Source organism: Gambusia affinis, linkage group LG12, assembly GCF_019740435.1.
Source record: "Gambusia affinis linkage group LG12, SWU_Gaff_1.0, whole genome shotgun sequence".
NCBI lineage: Eukaryota > Metazoa > Chordata > Actinopteri > Cyprinodontiformes > Poeciliidae > Gambusia > Gambusia affinis.
Genome location: NC_057879.1, coordinates 24,501,252 through 24,523,124, shown reverse-complemented (window position 1 = coordinate 24,523,124; position 21,873 = coordinate 24,501,252). Strand labels below are relative to the sequence as shown.

Sequence of the window (21,873 nt, the reverse complement as noted above, 5' to 3'; positions counted from 1 at the left end):
TCCTCCATTTTGTTTAGTTTCAGATTTGGAAGCATGTGCAAACTCAGGTTTGTAAACATTTAGCAATAAAACATTAGCATTAAGATAATGGCTTGAAGCACTCTTCTGGCAGGTTTCCCACCATGAAATAATACATTTTAAATTTGTTTGCATTGTTTTAATCAACGTAATCATGTTTCATTCACCAGAATAACCTGTAATGCTTGAGTGTGTTGCCATCCATCAAAGACTAATCTCTAATGTAATGGAGAATAAATGTAACAGCATGGTCACCGCAGTGACTAATGCCAATTCACTTGGTAAGGTTAATGTCCCCAAATAATGCCAGTCATAACTAACACATGAGCTGCTGCAAATAGAGCTGTGAGTGTAAAATCCATTTACGGTGTGAGACTCCCGTCACCCCAGTGATGAAGTATGATGACCTGCACACATGAAAACTGATATCTGGAGCAACAGCAACTCATCTTCCAAGATGACGTTTGATAAATGGCTTTGTTGTTTTTCCAGGTGCCAATTGTTGTGGGCTTGGCCTTGAACAAACACACCGGTTCCTGGTATTAAGTGAATGGATGGAAGTCATGTAGATCCCTGGTTCAGTTCATGATGGGTGGATTCTCATTTGGACTGTAACCTTGACCTCCCCACATCCAGTTTGTGACTCCAGTTTTCCTCTGTTCATTTCCATAAATGACACTAAAAGAAAAGTATAAAGAGGATTTATCCTCAGTTACTTTCCTTTCTCTGCCATGCAGTCCTCTCATGAATCATAAACAGCCCAGGGGTTCAAAAGGAAACTTCAACACATATTAACACAAAATAGCTGTGGTATTGTTCCTCTCGGCCACCGCGCCAAAAAGCCATAAATTCCCACAAGACGGGACTCTGCAACACTCAAAAATGAGTTCAGATTTACACTTTCCACCCTCAGCGTTTACCAGATTAATCTCGGAGCAGATGAGGGATACTTCAGGAGCAGGGAGATTTAATCAAGCCGTCCTAATATTCCCCGGGAGCCTCCACAGCTTAAATAACCAACTCTTTCTAAAGGCACCCAATAGCCTTCAGTGGGTGAGTAATAACACCTCTGACTTTGCCATTCAGCTTCCAACATCTCAATAATTTACTGCAACTCATATTAGGTCCCTGCAGCCTGAAGCAGCAGAATAATAAAACTTTGTGCTGCTGCACTGAGCATGTAGATGGCCAAACCATGCAGGTTTTACAGCATAATTAACTTAGACACTCTATCTATCATAACCACCAATTTGGAGTTTAATTGTTGCTTAACGTATAAAATATAAATCCAAATCCAATTTATTTATAAAGCACATTTAAAAAAACTGAAGTTTGCCCAAAGTGCTGTACAAAAACAAGGCGAATGGAGGAATAAATGTCAAGATATAAAACAAAACATGCACATAAAATCAAACAAAACAATAAAAAGAGCTTATCAACTCACACTAGGTCAAACGCTATTGAGTAAATATTGAAAATTAGATTAAAAAACAGGAAGTGATAAAGATACCTGGGAACAAATTTGAAGGTTTAGGAGCCACAACAGAGAAATCTTGATCTCTTTTCAGTTTCCGCCAAATTTTTAGGACAAAAGCAACTGATCAACTGATGAAATAAGTCTGAAATATATGGAGGAACAAGATCATTTAAGATAATTTAATTGCTCAAATTAAATTCTTACACACAATATAAAAAGAAAGATTCAAAAATAATCTCTAAAAAATTTCCTTGCTACGTTTTCTCTGGCATTTAGCAAATAGAAATAGTTTTGGTGATTCTAACCTGAAACAAGAACATTTTAGTCTAATTTAACTTCAGATAACGAGAAAAAAATTCCACTTGTGTCTTTTGATTAGGTGTATGAAAATGTCTCGTTTCAACTGTAAATAATGTTTTCCAAATCAAACATTGCACTGCATTTTATTATTTGAATATCAAACACTTCCCAAACATTGAAAAAACCTAATTAAAATTCAAGCATTTTCAAGGATTTCAAGCACCAGACTGAACCCTGTGTCTAGTTTCAGACAGGACAGTGTGTGTCTGATCCGTTCTGGGAGAAAAACGACTAAAAACTTTTTGTTTTATTACTCCAACTGTGAGCACAATGAATCACCTCGACCAGTGAGCCGTTAACGTTTTAACAGCCGGGGAAAAAAGGGGTGAAAATGCAAATCAGCATGCAAAACACACATGCACCCACAGTTGGAGTGTGGTGGTATTATCTGTCATTAAAACAGGATTAAAGTCATTTAGTATTCGAGAGATAATCTGTCATTAGGCTATGATTACAGCACACACTCCAGTGGCTCTGAAGCTGCTAAGAGGGGAGATAAAAACCTCGAGGAAGACTGATGAATCTCTGAGAGTTTTCGTTAAGATGACGACAAGTAATGAAACCTTCGCTTACAACTGAATGATTCAGGAGTAATGCTTTCTCTTTTTTATTGGCAGGTGATATATATACTTTTTAACAATTCTGCAGCAAAAATATACGGTACAGATGTGTTGTTTTTCCCTGAGCAAATGTGTGAAAATCCTTACATTTATTCAGTGTGTAAATAAGTCCTGAATTTCCATAGACTCTATAGCGTATGAAATACTTAGTGTTGTTTCTGGAAATAGATAGGTGGGATTTTCACCTACAACAGGTTAGGATAGGTTTATGGGCTACACAAAACATGTTCATTTGATTTTTTTTTGCACAAAATCATTCTAAGATGATGGGATTTTAATCTGGTCAGTTCTGCCTATTTTGAGTTGTTTTTTGGCCTCTTGTCACTTTAAATCCAATTAAGCTGCTTCTGGCCACACCCTCCAACTCAACGTTTACCCTCACACGTGAAAATGGCCACAAACAGATGAGCAATTATACAACCGTACATCTTTGAAAAGCATTAGTAGAGCAACCTGCACAACCAACAAGAATGTAGCAAGTGGTTTCTGGATGCTAAGTCATCCACTTACCATTCTAGATGGTAACTCAACAACTAGACAATTGTCTTTTTCAGCAGCCATTGTACAGCACATGCAGCAATAAACCACCAAACGTCCGCAGTGCCTGTTAAATGTGACTTAACAATCAGGAGGTTTTTGAAACGGCTCATTTCTAGACACCTTAAAAAGCATTAACTTATTGCCAAAAAATGTCTGGGAATTTTTTATAGCTAAAAAAGAACATATCACAATATAAACCTTTAATATCAGTCCATATTGATAATAATTAATTCGTTTTTTGTTTTAAATATTCAAAATACTTCCAAACTACTCTTACCCACAACTTCCTCTTGACTTGCCACACTTATTTTCTCCTTTCATGCCACCCCGACAAGAACATATATAAAACACATACACTTTTGAATAAATAGCTCTTTAAACAAAACAATAAACATACATACAGTACATGGAAACATACATGTATTTGTACATAATGTAATAAGAAAATATCCACTTTTTTACATCTGAAGTGATTTTTTATTTATTTTTTTTACATTTACTGATTTGTTTATACACATAAATGCCTCACTGGACCCAAATACTCTAAAAAATATAACTATTTACAATTTACAAGTCATCAACAGCTTTCAGCATCTAAACCGGAGCCAATTTTCAGATTTAAATATCCTGTGTCAACGCTCACACAACGCTCCTACTTCATGTTAAACTAAACCCAACAGCTGTGTGCAATTTTCAGGGTTTCTGTGTCCCTCTGCATCAAAGTGCTTATCACTCACAAGGCTGCAATTTAAACTAGTTTGCTTAAATCACTGCATTTGAAGGGGGGATATTACATTTTATCAACAGTAACAGGACAGAGGGCAATTTCAGCATTTTAGAAAGTTGTTTGCGCAGCAAACAAACTAAATCAATGGTCTAAAACCCAACAGCAGAATGAGCTGGACATACAGTTTTGAAGTAGGTTGAAAAGTGATCCAACTTAGAAGTAATTTAAGCTACCGAGGTGCTGAACGATTGAGAGGAGAGGAACATGAACACCAAACCTCTCCGGACGTGTTTAAGACCCGTTCTGGCTCTCTGATAAACAGTTCTAGTCAGACCTTGCCCCTGGCTCTGTTGGAGCGCTGAAACAAATGAAAAATAGAGTGGAAAACTTGGCGAGGAGGATTATTAAGTGAGCGATGTTCTATAGGTGGGCTCTCTGAGGAACAAATAGCTGAAAGACAACTTATTGGTTTGAGGGAGCCGAGGTTTGTGGATTTCTTTTTAGTTGTAGCTTTCAAATGGCAGAAACTCCTCTGGGTCTGAGAGCTTTTCGCCGCACGATGGAGAGGCTTTTGGTTTTCACATGACTCACTCCAGATTCAATCACAGCTTTTGCTACTTGTCCATTAAACTCTATCCTGCACTGATATACGGCACTGACTGAGCCAAGATAGAGCTACGTTTCACAGCATCATAACCCAGACTGTAATCAGGAAACTGAGTCAGAGTAACAACCTTAAAGCTCCATTAAATCAGACTTTTTCTTTTATTCGCGTCTTTAACAGGAAGGTAAACCAAACTCTTCTGTGAAAGCCGCTTTTTCCAGATATACTTAAAGTTTCGTTCCTCTTCTTTGGCGTTACAACACATCAACCCTTTTAGTCCTTAACTGCTTAAAAATGAACAACTGTTTTATATTGTCTACTGGCAAACTGTGGTGGTGTAAAGTGATAGTTTTTGTATTAAAATGAATTCAGCAACCTGGTGTTATTTACTTACAGCGAACTGGTGGTATTCGCTGTGGTCAGGAACTGCTGCCACTAGCAAATATCTTAAATTTGCAAACACTTTCAGGGTTTCTGCATGTTTCACTAACTCATATTTAACTTCTTCCAGGACCCATTATGAATTAAATTTAAGGCCTGTATCAAGACAGAATTGCACAAAGGGAAATGGCATGCAAATATAAATATGTTAACTGGTGAGACTGACCAAACATATCATCACATTCTTAGGGTGTTTTCACGCCTGATTTTCCAGTAGACTTATTTGTTACAGTTTCAGCTGGGTCGGTTTGTTTTCACACTGCAACGTGTCAAACAAACCAAACCCTGTGAGTAACCTAGTCCCCTCCTCACCAGTGGGGGCACTGCATCAAGAACCACTGAAGAAAACAACACCAAAAACCTCTGAAGAAGACACATAGAGCAACTTCCTTCTTCACAAAATGTAAACAAAGCTGAGATTTTAACGATTGCAGGATTTCTCTCTTCTCTTTGGTAAAAAATACCGTAAGCCATTTTTCCCACTAACACTAGACTCATGTTTGTTTTGGTCGACGCCATTACACAAATAAGTTAGCTAGCTAGCTAACAGCGGTATGTTAGCTGTAGCTGCTATTGCCTCATTCTGTCACATTCAGTGAAGATGTCTGAGGGTGACTTAAATTTTTACCTGACAGAAAAGTAAAAAAACAAACAAACAAAAAAAACACATAAAATACCCAATTATATAGTCCCGTCATGACAAAACTGATTTCATTTTTGATATGTGGATTTAAGACTTTTTAAAGATGCAGGTACACCTGGTTACCCATTTATCAAATATACCTGAATATGCATTAATATGCACAGTGGAAACAGTCTAAATGCTAAAACAGTGAAGCTAATGTTTACGGTTTAAACAAAAACTGAGATTTTAGTGATTGTAGAATTTGTCTCTTCTCTTTTCTAAAAGACAACAAACCAATCCACTTGATTAGAATCACTACTTATGGGAGCTCAGCCAATCAGGACCCAGGAAAATGTATGGCGCTCTTGGATTGGCAGCCAATAGCGTGTCAAGTAGAATCATAACGAAGTATTTGAACTTCCCAAGCTGCATTTTGTTTTTAATACTTTAGAGAATAGGGCAAACAACATGGGCAAGTTTTATTTTTTATACTGTATACATGAACACAACTTTTCTAAAAATGTCCTGGACTGAGTAACAGAAAAATGTGAAACATCAGTTTAAATGAGATTGATAAATACAAAAACTTCAAAATCTCCCTTTATTTTAATCATTCTAACTGCATTGTTAGAATTATTCAAGGTAGAGATGTTAAGCATTTTTAGGTTAAAGCACACACAAAAAAACAAAACCATCTCTGACAAAAGCATATTTAGAATGACAGAAGTTTTAAATTTCAGTGAAATGAAGACTTCTTCAACTCAGAAAAGCTAATTAAATTCAGAAAATAATCCAAATTCTTCAACATGCAGACCACCGCAGGATGTGGACGGATATAAAGCCGACCAGAACAAAACGAGCCTTTGGAGGCCGTTGTTAGAAACCCAGAGAGAAGGAAGGTAGCCAAGGTGAAGAATAAAGACGGAAAACTTTAATGATGCTGTTATTATTATTCAGAGGAGAACTGCATACCTCTCTGGCTGCATTGCTTCATTTTGCATCATTTATACACTGTCAGCTTTGCAAAAAAAAAAAAAAACCCTTTGATATTAAAGCAGCAGCTCAGTAGGGTGTCTTTTTTTAAGCTGAGTTCTGTTTCTTAAAAAGGAATTTGGCTTCTGGATTAGTTTATACCTTCTTTATAAATATATTTGCTATGTTCTGAGAGTATCTGGAAAGAAACTCCATTCGTGAATTAATTACTGACCACATCAGAAAAACTGACATATTAATATTGCAGTCCCACTGTGAAATAGTTACAAAGGTTGCTAAATATCTGGAGGCTACCAAGACAGATTATTATGATATATTTTTTAATTTATTTATGGTCTTACCTGTTACTTCAGAAATATTCTAGATATTTTTTCTCAATTAAACAATTGGGAAAAAACAATTTTCCAAAATCTACATATAGAAAAAAACAGATGGCAAAAATAAGCAAAATTGAATTTAAATGGCTACGTTCTTGTTTTTTACAGTCAATAACTTCAAATCACATAAAAAATACTGCCACCTGCAGGTGGGAGTTACTCACTTAAACCTGAAGTTTTTGAACATTTTGAGGAAAATTTTAATTAATTTCACAATTAAACCTTAGCACAAAGAACTGCAGGGGTGTAATGAGTGTTAAAAAACTGATCATATAGTTTATTTTCCGTTCACTTTTGTAGTTAATAAAATATATATGTATTTAAAACATAACGAGACAAAGAACACAAGGAGTTGTTTGTCTCAATGCAATTCAGCGAAAATTGAGTATTTAATATTTTCCTTCTTCCAAATCTTACATTTTTTATGCTTTTCATTGATCTCTGTGTTTATTCAGATTTATTTTAATCAGGAATGTTAAACTGGGATTATGAGACACCAAATTGTCATTTTAAGCAAACATGAAATATTTCTTGTTCCTTCAAGCAGAAACAGATTAAAACTTAGCAACAAAACTTTTCTGCCAAAAAATAATGAATAACAATAAATCTTGGCAGCTTAAAGTTTCACTTTGTTTCAGATGTTTTGCCATTTGGTCACCGATCCAAGACGGAGTCTGAAACATTAATTTACTGTAACGAGATTAAACGCAGAGACAAGGAAGGAAGAAAAGAAGAAAAGATGAAAGAACGGAAGGAAGGAAGGATGCAAGAAAGGAAGGAAAGAATAAAAGGCTGATATAGGGAAGGAAAGAAGGGAGAAAGGAAAGAAGGTAAGAAGTGAGGGAGGGAGGAAGGAAGGAAAGAAGGGAAGACTGATGGAAGGAAGGAAAGAAGGGAGAAAGGAAGGTAAGTAGTAAGGGAAGGAGGAAGGAAGGAAGGAAAGACGATTTGAGAGAAGAAAGGAAAAGCTGATGGACGGAAGGAAAGAAGGGATGAAGGAAGGAAATGAAGGAGGAAGAAAGGAAAGAAAGAAGAAAAGAATGAAGTAAAAATGAAAAGAATGAAAGAAGGAAGGAAAGAAGTGGGGGAGGAAGGAAAGAAGGAAATAAAGAGTAAATGAAGAAACTATAGAAGGAAAGAAGGAATGAAGAAAAGGTGGAAGGAGGAAAGTAAGTGAGGGAGAAAGTTTTCTTGCAGACATCAAACTATTCATAAATACTGGGGTAAAAACATTAAAAACATAATAAAAGAAACAAATCAAATATAAAACAGGTGGACTCCACTGTTTATATCAACTTGAGTTTTTTCCTCAGTTATTCTTCATCAGATTTTATTTCCAACCAGCTTAAAATGACAACAAACCAGAAAAATAAGATCCAAACAGGAGAAACGGAAATATGTTTTTTTTATATATATATATATATATAAAAAAGCAAAATAAGTAAAAACTAGAGGGAACTTTTTGAATTAGAGACAGGAGAAGAGAGAGGGTTTGTGATGTACAGATCTGAAACAGAGAGAGACACAGTGTCTCAGAGGTCAAAGGAGAAGAAAGATGGAGCTGGGAAAAACAGTTTGAAGGAAATGCAGCAGGAAGAGAATAAAAAAATAAGAAAAAGCAGGAAGGGAGGAGAAATATCCAGTGGAAAGGAAGGAGAGAAGAGGCGACATTTCAGTTGAAGCTGGAGATGTTTTATTCACCGAGGAAGAACAGAGAGATGAAGGATGAGGAAACAGACAGAAATCAACTCTGAGAGTCTCCAGACAGCTTTGACTACATTCACCAAGATCATCTATCAAGGTGAAGATGCTCCACTCTGAGGGGAAAGCAGCAGAAAATCAAACAGAGCAGTGACAGATCCTTTCTAATCCAGAGCCGCTCCTTAACTCAAGTTCAGATTTCACTTCATGATCCTCTAAGTTTAGGGATTTAACACCGATAGTGTCATAAAGTAATCCCTTAAAAAGTCTCTAATTTGTTTACTTTACACAAACTTCAATGTTTATTGAAATATTGGGATTTTACATGATAGGACAACACAAAGTAGCGGATAATTGAGGGGCAACACTCCAAAAACATAAAGTTTTATTTAGTATTTTTGGTCTTTTTTCTAGTGCAAATATTTTATTACACTTGAAATGAGACAAAAACTAACTTACAAGTAACTTTTCAGTGAGCTAGAAAAGCTTGTTTTAAGTCAATAAAACAAGCTTTTTTATTGACTTGGGGATGAGATTCAATCATCTTTCAAATGCATGGAAATAAAGATGTTAACCACCAACTATTCAGTAACACTGATGTGGCTCAGCTTGGTGCCAATTTAGGATAAGTTTGAGTTTATCCTAAACTCAAACTTTAGGATAAAGTTTGAGTTTAGTCAAACTTTATCTAATATTGATTGAAAAATTACTTGTTAAACTTTCGATACATTTTAAGGAATTGTTGACTTAAATAAGATCTAAAAAGTTAGTTCGAAGTAGTTTTGTATTATTTTAAGCCCATTAAGATATCTGAACTAATAACTTACAGGTTAGGCAAGTCAGCCTATTCCTTTTCAGGAATCCGTTTAAGGTAAATTATGTCTTTATAAAGCAGAATTTTGTTTTTGTTTTAGTAGTGTAATGTTGTTTATTTATCAAAATAAAGTTAAAATGAATTAAAGTAGACCACAAATACTACAGGTGCACCGATTGCTGAACTTTAAAAAGCCCAGCCTGGCAATTCTGATTTTGGCTGATACCATTTTTTTTGTTTGAAATGTTGCTGAATATAGCAAGAAAGTTTGTCAGTTGGCAACAGTGGGGTCATAGTTCACAGCAAACGTACAGACATGACCTGGTGGGCCGGGCTAACAGTCAAACCTCTCTCACCGCAGAGCAGAAGAGGACAGAGGCTGATTGTTACACCATTGCTGAGGCAGATATGATCGGTGGATAAGATCGGCTTCACATGCAAGTCTCAACCGATCACCGATCTTCCAGAATTAAGGAATTAAATCAGTGCACCCCACCAAAATATCCAAGTTTTTTGGCTTGTGATACTTCCAGTTGTATCACTGGAAGTGATGCATATCTAATGTAATGTATGTATCCGATGATCTGATACATCGGATACATCTGATACATAGGATACATGTATCATATATCCCATGCATCCAAAAACAATTTTGATTGTTTTCAAAGAATTTTATTAAATTTTTACATTATTGACATGAGATGTGCATCATAATTCTGCACCAGAAGAAGCCAGACGTGGTTAATCCACATGTAAACAGTGACTAAAAATTATATTTACAAAATTGTGAGGGTTTCTGCGTCAGTAAAGTGCATCACATCACGAACCCACCAGTCTTGGTTGTGACTACGCATCCAAACAGACTTCTCTGCAAATGTTACTCAGATGAGAGTAGAGTACCTAAAATTGTACTCAAGTAAAGTAGCACTACTACAGCAAATTTTACTCAGATAAAAGTAAAAAGTAGACGTCCAAGAAATAACTCAAGTAAGCCTAAAAATTTACTAGCCTAAAAATCCAAAACTTTTACTCAAGGTAGAGTAGCAATACTTAAGTAAAAAGTACAGTGTAGTAAAAATATTCCTAAAAGTAAATTTTTCCCAAAAGTTATTCAAGTAAATGTAACTAACGCTGAAGTCACTGCTCCACAAACGCTGAAGTCACTGCTCCACAAACGTTGAAGTCACTGCTCCACAAACGTTGAAGTCACTGCTCCACAAACGCTGAAGTCACTGCTCCACAAACGCTGAAGTCACTGCTCCACAAACGCTGAAGTCACTGCTCCACAAACGCTGAAGTCACTGCTCCACAAAAGGTTGTTTCTATTATTTCTATTTAATTTTTCTTCCTTTGTTTTGTTGTTATCTTAAGATGATACTGTCGGCTTGCGTTGCTAAAAAACTTTAAAAATTGATCCAAAGATGGCGGTGTCCATTATTACTCTTGAAAACATTGCGCTGCTGCGTGACATCAACATTCTTCTTCTGCGTATCCAGTCGCTTTGGGGTCGTAAAATATTCGTGCAGAAATCTGCATTTAATTAATAATCGCATTTAATTAGTGCGACTATGCTTGTGCTAGTGGAATCTCAGCAAAAAACATCTGAATTGAGAATTAAGATCTGCTGTGTGAATAAGTTGAATAAGCATAAGTTGCTCTGCTTAGGTTTTGTTTTGTAACCTTTACTCTAGTACAGCAGCAGGTTTTATTGGCGTCCTTCAGCTTTTACTGTTCGTCATCCTTATAGCTAACCTGAGCACTGACTTCCTGCAACTGATCAATGTGAAAAGAAATAGTTATCAAATGCAGCGACAGCTATTTATTAATATTTTATTAGCTTGTTGATGTTTTTATAAATGCTTTCTGGCACAACCGGGCCTTTGGGAGTATTTGTGATCTTGATGTGGCCCAAAATGAAAACGAGTTTGACTCCCATGCTTTCGGTTGAGCAGGAAAAGGCGATTCAGAGCGGATACTGGGTGGTGGGTGAGAATCACGACAGAGGAAGAAATGAGCTGCATGAGATATTCAAGGGAGCAAAAACAGATGCGTTTGAACATAAACCCTTCTGATCTACATCATCACAACTAGGCTTTGTCCCAGAAGTTATCACGATAAAGGACAATATTGCTGTTTCTGAGACCAGTTTCAAACAATCATAATGCAAGAAGACATTCTAATAAACATTTAACACTGGAAAGGGAAGTTATTTTAAATATTAAAAAAATAAATAAACGAAATAACAGAAACAAGAAATAAAATGGATTATGAAATCTTTATAAACAAACTTGACCTTCAGATAAAAGGGCTTGTTGAAACAAAAGCACCAGACTGAAGGCTTTTATCATCCAGGTTTTTGTAGAAACAAAGATAGAAAATACAAAAAAAAAAACCATAAATAATGCAAATGGAAATTATTGAGCTTGTTTTAATTTATCAGACGTTTAACCAATTTATTGCTTATAGTGACAGGGTTAATCATAACAGCACCACTTCGCCTCAGATTCATCAGCAGGTCAAACAGGACTCTGTCAAATTCCCAGCCATTGCCTGAAGCCTCACCTCTCCAACCTGCTTTGTGGAGCAAAACCCAAGATGCTCCTCATGCTGCAGTGAGCACAAAACTAACCAGAAGGCGAACAGATTAAACTAATTTTACGCGCAGGAATTAGATCCTAGGAAGGGACTGGAGCACTCCGTTGCACCACAGCTGCAACTCTGGTAATTGCAGGACACAAATGAGTTCTAGCGGGATAATCAATGCATTTGTCCACGAAGTCAAAACTCCCAGCTGTGCAAAATGCGCTGCAATCTCCGCACTGCAAACTCTCCTGAATAAATCTCTTTCACTCTGGTTTGCCTCCATCCAGAAACAAAGTAAAGAAATGAAAAAAAATAAATAAGTAATAAAAACAAAGACGTGCAGAGCTCGGACTCACCGTGTGCTGTTGTCCCGCTCACCCCGCACAGCAGCAGGGCGACCCGAGCGGTAATCCCAAACACCCTTATAGTCCGCAGATCCATGGTGAAGCGGCGGGGAGGCTGCAAAGATGCCGACAGACCGCCTCTCCTCTCTGGTTCCGACTGAGATCTCCTCTGATCCAGCTGGAGGAGGACAGCCAGGGAGGGAGGAGAGAGATGGACAGAGAGAGGAAGAGAGAGAGGGTGAAACGCCTCCTCTACCGGAGAAAATACGGAGCTTTGCAGGACTGTGCCCTTTTATTACAAATAAATTATAAAAACCTTCGTTCACAGGAACAACAGTCTTAAAGTTGAAGAACTGGGTGACAAAACCTATAAACCAACTTATAAAAGTTGGAAAAGTTAATTATTTATTTACTTCTTTTTTTTTTTTTTTGAAATAATGTGGCTGTAAACGAGTTCAAACAGTTGGGGGCAATAAAAGCCAGAAAAGCTGTGCTTACAGGAAAAATAACCCTCCTTGGTGAATCTTTTCATAGCTAATGTGTATTAACAACTGAAAAGCAGCCGAATTAGGTATAGAAAGACAGTAGAGGCTGCTTAGGACACATTTTAAACTCCTCTCAGGTTCGAGGTTCCGTTTGTAAAGTTACAGTAAAAAGTTAGTAGTAATAATTTGGGTTATTTAGGATTTCATAACAGAAAAAACGGCGGTTTAATTCTTGAAGTGATATTTTTCCTATCTTGCTAACTCATTTAGGTATATGACAGTTTTCAACTAAACATTTAATTAGCAAACTAAATATTTAGTTTCGAACTATTTAGTTAGCAAGTTAAACACGTGGCTTCAAAAGATATTTAGCTAGCACAATAACATTTACCTTCAAATTAAATAAAAAATTTGGAGCTAAATATTTGGAGTTTGAAATGAAATTTTAAGTTAGCTAATTTCGTTAGCTTTAACCTAAGCTAATATGCTAATTGGCTTATCGATAAGCGGAAGTGGACTACCGAAATAAAAGACGGGTCTAGCGAACCTTTAACTTCTGATGCTAGTGTCACCTTTTCATAATTCTTTCTGTTCCTCTCGACATGTTGAATATTTCACCTTAAAACAAATGATGAGGCATTTTAATGGCAATACAAACGTTTACCCACGAATGTACAGCGACATTGACAGCGCCAGTTCACAAGCACGTTTACATGGAGAGTCAGCCGCATACTCCATTTCCGGTTATCGGCAAGTGAATTTGCGTATTAGCTACTTTTTTATTTTTGCTCTGAGCTAAGTAGTCAAGACCTAATATTTAATGTCAAATGGAATATTACACTAAATACATATTTAGTTTGCTAACAAAATAGTTCGAAACTAAATATTTGGTTTGTAAATTAAATGTTTAGGTTGCTAACGAGGGTTACATAATGCAATATTTAGATTCCTGCCAATGGTAAGAACACAAAGTGTAGAATGAAAAAGGTTTTTATTATACTTTGTTATGTATATTTTCTAAAACATATTTCCAAGGGAATTTCAGCAAAGTGTGTAGAAAAACTCATGAAAAAAAGAACAAAATCAAACCTTACACTGAAAAAAGAAGACAGGAGATCCAAATTTAAAAAAGAAATGTTACAAGTAATCAAATTAAGATTATCCAATTAAGTTGTCATGTTTAATAAATGTAAATAAAGTAAGTTTGCCAAACTCAATGTAACAAATTAATTGAGCTCTTTTTAACTTGGCAAAACATTCTCTTTTTTCAGTGTAGTGTATTTGTTTAGCAAATTATTTTTGTACATGCATTATTTAAAGAGTATAAAACACAGTTTTAACACATCACAACAATTTTTCCCCACCTGAATCCCTGTAATTGGAGTACCATTGTTTTTAATATTTATCCTGACCTTTAGTATTTCAAATAAATAACAATGCATTTTATGTTTAGGCGCCATTTTCTGCACTCAAGACCTCTGTACAAAATACACAAAAATCAATTAAAAGACACTACAATAAAATAATAAAATCACTTGAATAGAAATTATTGATATTTATCTCATTGTAATCTGGTAAATGTTCTGATATAGCTCCTGTACATTTATTTTTTAGCAGTAAAAAAGTAAAAATAAAAGAATATTTTGGGGGATTTTCTGAAATTCACCATCATTTGGTATTAGGTTGTTGAGGGTTGTAAACCCTCCTGGTTCTAGAACATCTGAAGCTGGTTTCAGTCCAGTTTAAATCCAAACAAAACAAATGCACCTTGAGGAAAATGGCTGCTGGCAATTACTTCCCCTCCATCCATGACAAGATGGAGATCCACAGCATTCGGTCTGTTTTTGACACCAAACTGAAACAGATCAACTCACTGCCCATCAACGCCAGGCGAGACGCCCGGAGTAAAACCGGCTCCATTAACTGGATCTGCTCGACGGGTCAGCGGACCGAAGCCCCGTCCACCTGCCAGGCATCGAACCTGCTCCTGAAGGTTCCTGATTACCGGCCTCTGGACGCCTTCGTCGTGACAGCAGAGGATCCCGGCTCGGCTTCATGGAGTGACGAGGATGAAATCTGCGAGCTGTGCATCAGGCTGAAGGAGTTTGAGCTGCTTGAAATGATGCAGGACTCGGCAAAGATCCAGTGCAGTAAGTAGATTCTGATGGTAAATCACCAACAGGAGTTCATCAACTTATCTCCCAAATAAAACGGAATGTTTTCTGATGTAGCTTCCAATCTAAAGGTTGGCAAAGTTTCTCCAACCTCACCAATTACTATCTTAACTTATTAAAAACCTGCTAGTGTGTTTTCAAAACAAAACAAAAAACAACAAAGAATCGACCTTTCTCTACGTTCACACTGTAGCCCGTAATGCTCAATTCAGATTTTTTTGTGAAACCTAACAAGTGTTTTTTGGCGTGGTTGTTCACATTTAAAAAAATATCCAACTTGTGTGTGATCTACTGAGTGAACCACAAACAACCTGAAAGTCTCCCGACATGCGCAGTAGAGGGCGCGATAAGGTCAAACAAACACTGCAAGTTGAAGTGACCCAATTCCAATTTTTTTGACTCTGTCTGATCTTTTCATGACAGCACAGGTTAGATTTTTTTCAGCACTTGGATATCCAGCACTTGTATCGAATCTTTCAAATGTGACCTGAGTCTGAACGGCCAGGCCCTGAACATCGTCGATACACGACAAGCGTCATTATTCTGCGTTACGATAACGCGCGAGCAGGAAGAAAAACAACAACCATGGTGGACGATAATGCGGACGATAAATAATGAGGATTAAGTTGTTAATATGCTGGCTCTGATCGAACAACAATTTCAAATTTGTGGTAATTTGAAATGATCCATGTTTACTTCTGCAAACACTGAGCACTTCTTCATGGCGGTTGGCAAAAAAACTGAGCATGCGAGACACTTCCAGGTTATTTGTTGTTCACACAGGAGATCACATACAAGTCCATTTATTTGGATGTGTGAAAAAATACACACACACAAATTGTATTTGAGTCACTTCAGGCTGCACTGTGAATGTAGTCTAACAAAACAGCTTAAAAAGAAGTTAAATGTTTTACTTGAACATCATGGAAAGAATTAGAAAAACTCAAAGACTCATAACAAATAATACTTTCATTTGCATCTTTCAGACACATTTCTGAGGAACATCAGGATGCGTCAGATGAAGCCCATGGAGACAAGAAGGAGATGAAAAACCAAAACAATCAATGAATAAACTTCAACCAGCTCTAACTTTTTTTAAAATAATCAGTTTTTCTGCACTGTAAGTTCACCAGATCAACAGTAAAAACTAAAAAAACATATTTAAAACTCAGGTCACAGTCTTTTTTTAATAACATGCATTAGGCATTCAGAGTAAGGATATGTGATTAAAACTCTGCCAGAGAAATATAATTTATTGCATCGTTTGTTAGCAGGGAATGGCAAATTAAAAAAACAAATTAATTCTTTGTGTTAGAAATATGAAGTTGCCTAAAAACTCCATTATGTGTCTCAGATGAATGGTCTTCCAAATTACGCTGCTGTTCACTAATCTGTGGAGTTAATCTGTTATCTGCATTCAGCAGATTTCTGTATCAATGTTTCGTTTTCCTCTGAATAGAAAACTGGTGTTCTTTAAGCTGCTGTGAAAAAACAACAAAAAGAAAAATCGTAACTTGGGAAAAAAAAAACCTCTTTGTAACATTTATAAAGATGAATAAGGCAGAAAAACAAAATCAGTTTTATTACATTTAGCTGTTTTTTTATGCCATATTTGAAGCTGCAAGAAGGCAGACGTGGGTAGAATACCCAAAATTTGTACTCAAGTAGAAGTTGCACTATTTCAACATATTTTTACTCAAGTAAAAGTAAAAAGTAGCAATCTAATAAATTACTCAAGTAAGAGTAAAAAAGTATTTGGTCACTCAAGTGCTGAATAACTTCCACTTATTAATCATGTAATATTTAAAAATTACATTATCAGACAGAGCAAAATATAAAGTTAAGTTGAAATGTTGTTTTATTCTTTTTTTAAGGATGAAAATGACAATAATTCATATAAGTAAAAAAATAAAATAAAATCCGGCAAAAGAAAATGTTTACAAACTTATGAAACTTTAACAAAAACTGCAGGTGTAAGTCTGGTGAATGCTTGGTTAAAACATGTTTGTTTTTTATTCAGTGGACAGATAATCCAGAAATTTTACTTAAGTAAGAGTAGAAATACTTCATAATAAAATTACTCAAGTAAAATTAAAAAGTACAGGGCAGTAAAAATACTCCTAAATATATATACAGTACAGTACAATTTAACTACTATACCCAACTCTGCTAGAAGGGTTTGTGTTTATCTCGCTGGTATGTTTAAGGATTTTAAAATAAGTACAAAGTCAACAGAAAAAGCTGAAATCCTCAATGATTGCAAATGATGTCAGTGTTGCCAGAAGCTGTTCAGGCAACATCTGAAGAGCGTGACATGTTGGAAGATGAGGACTTCTTGGGAGCTTCATTTATTCTTTGATACAGAAGCTCACAGTGGACAAACTTAAACGATGGCTGAAACCTCAACGTGAGCAGAAAGAATGTAGCGTTGATTTCTTCTGGCTACAGACGGTGCGGTAGCTAGTACACGCTATAGCGCTATGTTATCTCGGCCTACTTTGCTAAATGCCTGCTCAGCAATCTGTGTAGTTTGATTAACCCATGCTTTACAGTAATTTTTTCCAATTAAATATCAATTCTTAAAAGCCTGAGAATCGATTAGATCTCCTCTGCCACCATGGTGAGCAACACCGTCATAAGCAACTCAGATTGCCACTATATCAGCTCGACATTGTATAAAACAGTTTTTCATCTTGAGTAGGGCATTAAATTGGACACATTATTAATAACCTAAATCAAGCTATCACAAACAAAATCAGCTGTTCAAACGCACAAAAGTTTTCCCCAAAACACAATTTACCGCTCTTGTTTGTCTGAAACTACAATAGCAATGGTTTGACGTCATTAGCAATCAGTGCCATCCATTTATCAGAATCCTGTGAACTAATCCCTCCAATTCCGATTTAACATGACAAAATATGGTTTAAGGATGATTTCCGGCTGTTATTTCTACATTTTCTATAAATAAAAACCTGCTTAAAAAAAAAGCTTTCCTGTGTAGAGTGTTCTGACGTTTACAAATGTCTGAAACCAAACTTGCTCTCTCAAACTGTCGCTGATATACCATTAAAATACTTTTTTCTTTCTCCAGATGACATAAAGTTTGTTAGAAGAAAATTAAACGTTCTGTTTGTCAAAGTTTCATTTTTTTTAGCCGTTAGTTTGCAAACTCTTCTTCTCCAACACCAACGATAACAGACTGAAAAATCTTAGATTTTCTGGAAACTTGGTTAAAGTCGTGCCGCACAGCTGGAGGCCAGCTTTGTGCGAGTCATAAATGAATATTCTCAGATCGAAGCAGCCGCCGTTCTCCACGCAGCGGGGGCTTCGGACCAATTTGTGTAACACAGAAATAGCCGGGGATGAGGTGAAGGAGTCACATTCAACACATCAGGTCTGGGGCAGAATATCAAGTGAACGCATTTGGAGAGAAAAAGCCTGGAGTCGATAATACACGGTCAAGAAAAGAGTCGTGAAGACGGAGAGAAAGGCGAGGGGGGCATGCCGAGAGTTAGCAGGGGGATCAGATAATAAAGAGCCACTGAGAGTGTGGATGGCAAATGCAATGAGATGATAAAAATAAAAAAAACTTGTGGAGAGCAAGCGCAGCATGGGAATCAGATAACACACACTCAACATTGCCATCACACACTTAGACGGTCTGCAGATGTTTCACACACAGAGAAAGCAATGTTCTGAAAACGAAACAAAGAAACAGAAGAATGGGACGCGATCAAACAGCAGGCTTCACGGCGCCGGGGAAAATGTGACAGATTAGTTCAGACACAGACAGCGACACATAAAGTCAGAGAATCTGAACCGAGGCACAAAAATTATTTATTTACACGTCGGGGCTTCTTTGGAAAATGGGCTCCAATTATTAAGCGACAAATTGTGTAGATCCAAATTAAAAATGTTACATTCAGAGAGAATAAAGGACACATTTGAAACAAAGTGAAAAGACTTTATGTAAAGAGGAATCTTTACATGAAATCTTTATTATATAACTCTAATAAATAGTTACATAAGTTTGATGTAATTCCATTTCATTTGAGAGAGAAATTTTCCAGAGTAACCTGTCATTCAATTTTTACTGAAAAGCTGATAAACGGGTTCAGACATCAAGGTTTCCCCCAGAAAACTTGCTAAGCCCGGTGGTTGGGTAGGGCAGTCATTCATCCAGCGGCCCGTCGTCTTTTTGAGTTAAAAACTGTTTAAAGTTGACAAGAAATTTTAAAATATCACTTGATAATTATGTGTTATTAAAAGATTGTAAGATTAATACCTGAACACCAACTATAAAGTCTTAAAAAATGCAAACATTTTAAAAAGATGCCAGGCTTATAATACGTTACCTACAGAGTAGGGGAGTGTTAAACTATTGATAAAGCTGACAATTAATCTAGCAATTGAATAAAAAAGTCTGTACATAAGCAAGTGAAATAAATACATGAAATAGAAAATGTTGGTAAAAATACAATTCAGTTCATTTTTAGTAAGAAATTGCTTAGCCATAGCTATTGCTAACGTACGTATGCGCGGAAAGCACAAACAATTAAAAGAGAGCGATTCAACCAGCCCTGTTTTCAGTAGAGCCAAACATTTGGACTCATTTTGTTTTTTACTGAATTCCCAGGAAGCTCGACATGAGCTTCACTGTGTGCAAAATGAAGATTGAAAACTTCGGGAACACAGCAAATGAACGGCACCAAGCTACAATGGAGCCAAGGTACAGGTGTTGTGTGAATCGCTCTGTTCAATACTCCCATCCCTCACTTACATCATGGCGGACGTAGTTGCAAACGGTCAATTAGAGGACACCTTAATGTTAGGTGAATCTTTTCACAGTGCGATAAATCTTCAGTTTTTGTTAAATATCTGATGTTTTCATACATTGTCATAAGGGACTACACTATCTGATGATGTTCGTCAGGAGAGATTCTTTCTCTTTCCCATATTGCTTGAAACCTGTGGCCTGCTTAATAATGTGGAACATCCTTCTTAAGTAGATTTCCTTTAACTGAGCTCACCAGACAAAATAATCAACCAGCTCTCTGAAATTAATTATAGTGATTCATAGAGCCCTGACACACAATACCATCTATACATTTAATAGCACAACAAAAAATGTTATCTTTATGATACTTAAATCCAATTTGCATAATAATTTGAAACACGGTGTAAGCAGGAAAAATGTGACAGCAGAGGTTTAATAAGTGGTTTAATGATTCAACAATCTGCTGTCCAGACTGGAGGCATGCACATTGCAGGAACGGAGCCAAACTAAACCCCGCCGCTTTATTCTTTAAAGAGGAGAGATTTGCTGAACAGCCGCTCAGGGATACAGTGAATAGCGTTTTATAAACTTTAAGAATTCAGATAATAGTGGTAATAAAGCAGCAAACCGTACATTTTACAATCATCTAAATCATTTACACATCAGATATGTTCCTCAGTTTTCCACATACTACTTATCAGAGGTGAGCTTTTAGCCTTTAGTTTTCTGGTGTTTGTTCCAGACTTGTGGTGGATAGAAGCTGAATGCTGCTTCTCTGGCAACATTCACATTTCATTCTGTTCAATAAACACTTTTTCCGATAATTACCCTGCCCTAATTAATATTCTTTTCCAGACTGCGGAGGAACCCAGTGAAATATTCCCTGAAAAACCTCCAGCTTATTTAGATGTTTGTAAACATTTTGACAGTTTATTAAGTGAAACAGCCAAACTGAAGCAGTGGATGAACGCCTTCCAAGTTGTTTTTATTTGAACGCTCATTCAGCTCTGCTGGACCAAGCATCACTACAGTATTCCCTCCTCTATCTCAGCCACTGAGGAGGAATTTCTGTTTCAGGCCTGCCAAGTTTGCCGGTCAAAACCCTCTTTTAGGTTGCGAACCTGCAATTCAAATGATCCCCGTGGTGAAGCGACACATTTGTCACTGATGGAGTGTTTTTACTTTACCATAGAAACATCTAAATAGAAAAAGAAAAGAAAGAGAACGGCTACAAGGAGATCCAGAGTGGACGTCTGAAAAGTGGAGAGAAGAGCTGCATAGAAATGAGGTGAGAGAGAGAAAGAGGAGTGAATGTGCCTAAAAGTATCAGTTTTTAAGTTTTTATTAATCTGTTCTGGTTGGGTGTTTAGAAAGGTTTTAAAAGTTTGTGGGTTTTCCTTTGTGGTTTAGTTTCATTTTGTTAAAACTAAACAACTCAGTTAGTTTTAAGTAGTTTTTAGGGTGTGTTTGCTAGTTTTTATTTCAGTCTGGAGAGACTCGCAGAGAAAAAGCATCAGTTAGAAAGATTTATTAGCCCGAAGTTCTTTGGCGCTCGGACACCGGCAGAAGATGTGCATGCTGAGAATCAGCGCGAGCTTGGATGATCGGCCCGGGGCTGCCCAACCACTCGGCCAATCGCATGAAAGAGAAAGAGATGAAGAGATTTTTTTTTGCTTTCACAGTAAAAGAGAAGATGAAGCTTCAAGGATCCAGAGAAGAAGAAGAAGAAGAAACAACTGAGTTTTCTGTGTATTTCTACATATACAAAGGTTTGCCAAATATAAAGCTATGTGGTGTTAAAGCCTGTCAAAATAAACAATAAATCAATTAATCACATGATAAAATGAAAGGAGATGAATAATTTCCATTTGCATGATTTCTCTTTTCTCTCTTTCTACCAAACACTGGATGACAAAAGTCTTCAGTCTGATGTTTTGGTCTCAACCAGCTCTTCTGTTTACTTAATGCTTGATTTAATTTGCCATTTCTGCTGTTTGGTTTATTTATTTTGGATATTTAAAATGTTTCCCAGTTCCAGCGTTAAACATGCATTAGAATTAAAAATGTATTTGTTTTTGAGAATGCGTTCTTGCCAGACCATAACAATACTTGAAACTGGTCTCAAAACAACAATATTATCGTTTATTGTAATAACTTCTGGGACAATTTACCATCCAGCAACATTTGTTATTGCAACAGGCCTTTGGGTGTTT

The 21,873-nt window shown here is 36.5% G+C and overlaps 1 protein-coding gene across 3 annotated transcripts in view; it reads right to left on the bottom strand.

Moving 5' to 3' along the window:
* The window catches only part of LOC122841287 (contactin-associated protein-like 4), a 164,160-nt gene that overhangs the window by 93,819 nt on the left and 48,468 nt on the right, over positions 1-21,873 (bottom strand). For 2 of the 3 annotated variants that reach the window (XR_006372372.1, XM_044134472.1), the window contains exon 3: positions 12,237-12,402. Coding sequence is in view for 2 of the 3 variants with exons in the window: in XM_044134472.1 (XP_043990407.1) it covers positions 12,237-12,321 (85 nt within the window). In the remaining variant the exon portion in view is untranslated. Of the gene's footprint in view, positions 1-12,236; positions 12,403-13,281; positions 13,425-21,873 lie in introns of those variants that run through there. The other variant, XM_044134473.1, reaches the window with a different exon arrangement.